The sequence below is a fragment of the Balaenoptera musculus genome, chromosome 1, assembly GCF_009873245.2.
Source record: "Balaenoptera musculus isolate JJ_BM4_2016_0621 chromosome 1, mBalMus1.pri.v3, whole genome shotgun sequence".
Lineage (NCBI taxonomy): Eukaryota > Metazoa > Chordata > Mammalia > Artiodactyla > Balaenopteridae > Balaenoptera > Balaenoptera musculus.
The window spans coordinates 144,660,975-144,668,546 of record NC_045785.1 but is presented as its reverse complement, the minus strand read 5'-3'; the positions used below and the strand labels follow the sequence as shown (position 1 = coordinate 144,668,546).

At 37.2% G+C, this 7,572-nt stretch overlaps 1 protein-coding gene across 1 annotated transcript in view; it reads right to left on the bottom strand.

The window, feature by feature from the left end:
* Positions 1-668: 668 nt before the first annotated feature.
* Positions 669-7,572, bottom strand: part of NSL1 (NSL1 component of MIS12 kinetochore complex) — a 52,619-nt gene continuing 45,715 nt past the window's right edge. Inside the window, exons 5-6 of the mRNA XM_036868504.1 lie at positions 4,080-4,147; positions 669-2,182 (exon numbers count right to left, since the gene is read on the bottom strand). Of these exons, the coding sequence (XP_036724399.1) occupies positions 1,904-2,182; positions 4,080-4,147 (347 nt within the window). The 3' untranslated portion in view covers positions 669-1,903. The remainder of the gene's footprint in view (positions 2,183-4,079; positions 4,148-7,572) is intronic.

Here is a 7,572-nt window from a genome sequence, read left to right as displayed (position 1 = left end):
ACTCTATGTATCTCAATATGAATCTCTTAAAAAAGGGAGACATTTTCTTATGTAAACACAATGCAATTATCTAATCTAGGAGAATTAACAATAATTCTTTTGTCTGCATGCTTTTGAAGTGAAATTACTCATACAGAATTCTGTACTATGAAAAAGTTAGCACTGCATTTGTATAGCAATATTCTGTAGACTCAAAACAGTTTTAAAGTGAAATTTAGTATGTTCTGAAATGCAAGGTGCTGATCTACCATCTAACTAAACCTGAGCTCAAGAAGGCCTGAGACAACTCTTAAAAACACACAGGGGCTTCCCTGGTGGCTCAGTGGTTAAGAATCCGCCTGCCAATGCAGGGGACACGGGTTCGAGCCCTGGTCGGGGAAGATCCCACATACCACGGAGCAACTAAGCCTGTGCGCCACAACTACTGAGCCTGCGCTCTACAGCCTGCGAGCCACAACTACTGAAGCCCGTGAGCCACAGCTACTGAGCCCGCGCGCCTAGAGCCCGTGCTCCACAAGAGAAGCCACCGCAATGAGAAGCCCGTGCACCGCAACGAAGAGTAGCCTCACTCGCCGCAACTAGAGAAAGCCCGCACGCAGCAATGAAGACCCAATGCAGCCAAAATAAATAAATAAGTTAATTTTTAAAATACACAGTATAAGGTTGAAGTCTTTGTACATTATTTTAATAAAAAACACACTGCTGTGTACAAATATACAGATCTCAAGTTGTAACATTCAAATACAGAATGCGATAAAGTAGCTTTGTAAGTTTTCTTCACTGAGACAGATTTTCTGTCACATTTAGATTTTTATGATTATAAGACATAATGAACAAGAGAAGTACGGATTTTCCAGCCTCGTGATTAGTAAATTCCTCTGCAAAGGAATGAAGGTATTCAGTCATTAATAGGGAAACAGCTGGCAAATTAGATGACCCTGCCTACATTGTATCAATGTAAGAGACACAATAAGAGATAAGAAACTACAGTTAATGTTAGAAGTATAGGCAATATAGCTTTCTCAGACTTCTACCCATGATTATATACTTGATATATAAACATTCTTAAATGTAAAATAGTTCAGTATGATTGCATCTATATTTATTCCACAATGACAATTTGTTTAATGTATTAATCTGATATATATTTTTGACCTGGAGTCATTTACAAAGAACAATGAGAAATCCTGAAACGAAACTATTAGTTCCAAGGCAAATTATGTTTTAAAAGTTAAGAGATCTATGGAAAACAAAAGTGTGGGTAAGAAACATTGGCTACATGCCAATTTTTATTTCTAAGAGAAATTTGTACACAAATAATCATCTTCTTTATCTTACAAAACAAAACAAAAAATCCTAAAATTAATCCCACAAATCCAAATTAGCGGAACTTAGAGTAACAAAGTCAGAGCCAGTCTTGTCACCTGCACGCTAATTTGATAAATCAAACTGCTTTGCAGGGGTGGGGGAGGACTGCATCTGCTCCTGTGCAGAACTGATGATGACTTTCAGCCCTTAAATAACGACAACTGTCACACAGCTCTTTTTTTAAAAGAAAGATGTATATCCAGGAAACCCAATGGAATATGTTACTTCTGAAATTCCATAAAAGCTGTAAGGCAGCCAAGTGTTGATGGTATTCAAGGACAGTAAAAGTTTGCACTCTTAATGACCATTGACAGGCTTTGTGCCAATATTCAAACAATACGCTTTTCACTGACTATCAATGCAAAGGTGAGGAAAGAAATACAATATTACATCATACCCCAGCACAGAGCTACTATATTTGTATAAAAGAATCACTACTTATCTGTTGTTTTAAATGAAGTCCGGTCTGGGCATTAAGCTGGAATCTAAATGTTGATAGTGCCTAATCTCAACTCCCAAGATAAACAAAAAGAGTTTATGTGTCAAGACTGATTCTCTTTGGCCGCAGTGGATACCATTTTCTCTGGGGGCAGTCTTCAGTTCGCTTTCTTCTCAGTACCAAGTCAGTGTCTTTCCTAGCAGAAGTCTCTGCTGGTGTGGTTTCTATTTGTGCTATAAAGCTCTCAGGTTTAACATCTGGTTTCCTACAACAACCGGAAAACACTTCTTGGTGGACTCTCTGGAGCTGGATAACAGGCTGCATCTTTAAAACTTGGGAAAATCCATCTCCTTGTTCAATTAATGCAGGTAAGGACTTAAAAACAAACAACAGTAATACTTAACATTAATCTCAGGTTGAAACGCAAACACACAGAGATAGACACAACCACTTGAGTATTTTAACTCTTCAGGTCAAGGCTTTTTCTAAAACCTAATTTTTTAGGTCATAGATATTCAACTTTACCTTAAAATACCAGTTTAGCTGAGGAATTTTAACAAAAAGCTAAAACTAAAAAGATATGTTCTGTTCCTATAATGCCTGGTAGTAAAATAAAACTCTGGCAAAATAAGAGGTAACAGAATTTCAGAGTTTAAAATTTAATGTCTGAAATTCCATATTTTAGGATAGTAAGTATTTTAGAAATCTTAATTATCAAGAGCAGGGATCAGCACATTTTTCCTGTAAAGGGCCATACAGTAAACATTTTAGGCTCTGAGGGCCTTTACATCTCTGTCGCAAGTATTCAACTTTCCTGTTGTAATGTAAAGAAGCCACAGACAATAAGTAAATGAACGTACATGGCTGTGTTCCAAAATAGTTTTATTTACAAAAACAGGTGGCAGGCTGGATTTTACCCTGTCCCACCACAGTTTGCCAACTCCTGATTAAGAACATGTTATGAGAGAAGTGTGAGTACCAGAAAATCATGGCATAAGTACAAACCACAAAAGAATGTTACAGAAGATGATCAAAACAGAGGAGATTCTGAAGGAGTTTTAAAATAATTTTCATGTACTAGAAATCTAAATATTTTCTGTTTGGGCAAAATAAATGTCAATAATATAAACAATTTTATGATAATAATATTAAAACTCCAAGTTGGATATGCAGTTGATGGAAGAAATTTTCACATATTGAGGTATGGGGAAATCACTCTGGCTTATACATGATTTAGCCTGAACTTTATGCTAACTGAAACAGCCTGTCTTGTGGCCTGTCAAACATACATTGTACATCTGCTTTCATCATTAAAGAAAAGAATTTGTTCATCATCCACTTACATAAAGGGTTAAGCTGCAACCCACTGCAGCCACCCAAGACAGTGAGCCCTCAGGGGAATTCAGGCATTCTGTGCTTTGGATGTACAGGCTTCTAGATAGTTAAGATGCATATTTAAGGATGAATTTCAATGACCCCAGATTCTTGCATCTTCCCATACACAGAAAAGATCCTGAATTCATTTACTTGAGATGTCCGTTCTTTGTGGTTAGCAGTAATCTTTTACCAAGCTGTAACCTTGACCACATTTTTTCCAGCCAAAAAAATTCATATATCCTGACTCCTCCCCTACCCCTTGGGAGCAGTCCCAGCAGAGCTACTGAGAAGCTGTTTCCTGGGCTATAGTCCTCAGTTTGGCTCTAATAAAACTCTTCTTCTATTCTTACTGTATATTGTTTATTGATTATTTGCGTCAACACAGTATAATATAGTGGTTAAGAGTATAGGCTCTGGAGCTAAACATCTAGGGTTTAAATCCTGGCACAATATTTATTTGGGCAATCTACTTAGCCCCTCTGTGCCTGGTTTCCTTATCTGTAAAACAGTAGCAGTACCTATCTCAGAGGGTTAGTGTAAGGATTAATGAGGAAATATAATACATGTAAAGCAATTAGATGGTGCCTGATCCATACTAAATGCTGACTAAATGTTAACTGGTATTATTATCCAGAATTGTTTGATGGATTGCTAACTCTCAGAACTCAAAAATATAACCAACCTTTAAAGAAGCCAGGTATAATACTGGCACATAGTAGGTGCCTAATAAATGGTAGTTATTCTGAATGTTACTATCACTTAATAAATTCATTAAAGATCTATTTAAAAGACTACTGAGAATTCCTGTTACAACAGACTAAAACACCTATGAATGCTAAAAGCAAACACCTAGCCACACATGTTATTCACTTATAATTTAGTATGTAGCTTTTACCTTCATGGCTTCACTGATCTCCTTAGCTATTGTTTCTCCTCTGCATTTCAAGTTTTCCATACGAGGGGCTGCAAAGAAACCGTCAAACAGTATGTTAGGCTTTTTATCTAATACCAAGTCATAAGAGCCATGCAGATGCTATCTGGACAACAATCTGTTAGGACTATTCACCTTAGCTCAATCTTTCTTAGAATACTTTGTAATCTAATTAAAACAAGTGTCCTATTAAGTTTATCTAGATAAATAAAAAGACCGTGAAAATATTAGAATAGCAGAGAAAAACTTATGCTTATAAGTATAAAATGATAGACAGGGACGTCCCTGGTGGCACAGTGGTTAAGAATCTGCCTGGCACGGGTTCGAGCCCTGGTCTGGGAAGATCCCACATGCCGCGGAGCAACTGAGCCCGTGCGCTACAACTACTGAGCCTGCGCTCTAGAGCCAACGAGCCACAACTACTGAAGCCCATGTGCCTAGAGCCCATGCTCCACAACAAGAGAAGCCACCACAATGAGAAGCCTGCACACTGCAACAAACAGTAGCCCCTGCTCACTGCAACTAGAGAAAGCCTGCATGCAGCAACGAAGACCCAATGCAGCCAAAAATAAATAAATAAATAAATAAATAAATAATTTTTTAAAAATAAAATAAAATGATAGACAAGAGTTGTACTATGAGTAGTCTTAACACTGTGTGTCCCTAAAAAAGAACCTAATGTTTGTTCTGCATATTATCTACCACTATGTTTAACATCTTCAAGCACTATCACATTTTAAAATAAATATAGGCTAATATTTGGTATCTGTAGTACTCTGAATTTTATAAAAGTAAAACATATTTGAACTTAGAATATACAGTCACATTATATATCAAGGACATCTAGATGGAATTTCTGAAAAAGAAAATGTGGAATAGATTATCAGTAACATTCATTTTTCTTTCCTTACTTCCTCAATGCTTTTCTTTTTTAAAAAATTATTTGTTTGTTTGTTTATTTATTTATGGCTGCGTTGGGTCTTTGCTGCTACACGCGGGCTTTCTCTAGCTGCGGCGAGCGGGGGCTACTCTTCATTGAGGTGCGGGGGCTTCTCATTGTGGTTGCTTCTCTTGCTGTGGAGCACGAGATCTAGGCATGCGGGCTTCGGTAGTTGTGGCACGCAGGCTCAGTAGTTGTGGCACACGGGCTTAGTCGCTCCGCGGCATGTGGGATCTTCCCGGACCAGGGCTCGAACCCGTGTCCCCTGCATTGGCAGGCAGATTCTTAACCACCGCGTCACCAGGGAAGCCCCACTCGATGCTTTTCTGATTCCTAATACATTTTCTTTTCTTCCAATCTGTGTTACAAATGTTCATGGCCTACTTCATAACAGAACTGCATATTCAATGATAACCTCTGTATAAAAATCCTACTAAAACTCCAAGTTGAAACTGGAGATAAGAAAATCATTCCATTATGAAATCATCTACAAATTAGTTTTTAGAAGAGTAGTTCTCACTAGAAATTTCTTAAAGTCTAAGCAAGTATATAACTATGTTAGGAAGGCCACAGTTTTACTGACTTCAACAGATTGGCAAATAAGCCAAGCAAAGAATTTCTTTCATTGCTGCTCTTTTTCTTTTCTGACTTTTCTTAGCTCAAAAAAGTGAGAACACATTTAGAAAAAAGAAAATGAATAGCAAAGGCAACAGAGATGCCGGAGAGGGTGTGGAGAAAAGGGAACCCTCTTACACTGTTGGTAGGAATGTAAATTGATACAGCCACTATGGAGAACAGTCTGGAGGTTCCTTAAAAAACTAAAATTAGAACCACCATATGACCCAGCAATCCCACTCCTAGGCATATACCCTGAGAAAACCATAATTCAAAAAGACACATGCACCCCAATGTTCATAGCAGCACTATTGATAATAGCCAGGACACAGAAACAACCTAAATGGCCATCGAAAGATGAATGGATAAAGAAGATGTGGTACATATATACAATGGAATGTTACTCAGCCTTAAAAAGGAACGAAATTGGGCCATTTGTAGAGACGTGGATGGACCTAGAGGCTGTCATACAGAGTGAAGTAAGTCGGAAAGAGAAAAACAAATATCGTATATTAACGCATATATGTGGAATCTAGAAAAATGGTATAGATGATCTTATTTGCAAAGCAGAAACAGAGACACAGATGTAGAAAACAAACATGGATATCAAGGGGGAAGGGGCAGGGTGGGATGAACTGGGAGATTGGGACTGACATATATACACTGTTGATACTATGTATAAAATAGATAACTAATGAGAACCTACTGTACAGCACAGGGAACTCTACTCAATGCTCTGTGGTGACCTAAATGGGAAGGAAATCCAAAAAAGAGGGAATACATGTATATGTATAGCTGATTCACTTTGCTGTACAGTAAAAACACAACATTGTAAAGCAACTATACTCCAATAAAAATTAATTAAAAAAAAAAAAAAGGAACTGAGAGAACAGGCACTTAAAGGAGAAAGGCAAAGGCAAAGGCAACATGATAGCCTCAGAAAAAGGGTTCTTGACCTTTTTTTTTGTTCCCAGAGATTTCTTTGGCAATTTGGTGAAGCCTGTGGACCCCTTCTCAGAATATTTTTTAATGTATTTATTTTTTAAATTGAGGTATAATGTACATACAGTTAAATGAATAACTTAAGTTTAGCATTCAATCACCTTTGACAAATGTACACCAAAGACATGGGACATTTCCATCACTCCAGAAAGTTTTCTTGTGCCCCTTTCCCAATCTTCTATACAAGAAGCAACCACTCATCTGATTTCTATCATTATACGTTAGTTTTGCTTACTCTAGAATTTCAGAACAATGTTTTAAAATATAATTTAAAAATATAATTACTTAAAAAATGTAATAGGTAATATAGGCGCTTCTTTATTAATGATTTAAACAAAAAGATCGAGTGGCAGGTCTAATTACCATAATAAGAAAATAATGAGTATAAACAATATTGCGAGGTATCTGCAACAACTGAAACTGAAAATATCTGTGGCTTCCAGTAGCAAAAAAAAAAAAAAAAAAAAAAAAAATTACAGGTACTGCTAATACTACCACCATTACCTGCATTCAAAATGGAAGGAAATGCTAAATTTCAGTTTGAGGTTAATAAAAATAACAATGTAATTTTTTTCCTCTCCAAGTTCACAGCCTCCTATACTCTCAGGACCCTTGCCTTAAAATAATATGCTAATTTAATTTCAATTCTTTTACAATTTGGGGAGATTCCCCCAAGAGCACTCAGGCAATTATTAAAATTTCCCCTGGGTATGGCAAATAAATGATCCAACCTTCAGTACTTTTGTAGCAATCTGGCTTCCAGCCAGGCCCACATTCTCTCCTCATCAAACTTGCACACCTGCGTGGAGCTGCCCATTCTTCTAACATTTATTATGTACTTTCCATGGACAAATACCAGCAGTAGGTACTCAGAGTAAGGAAAAATGGTCTCTGCCCCTC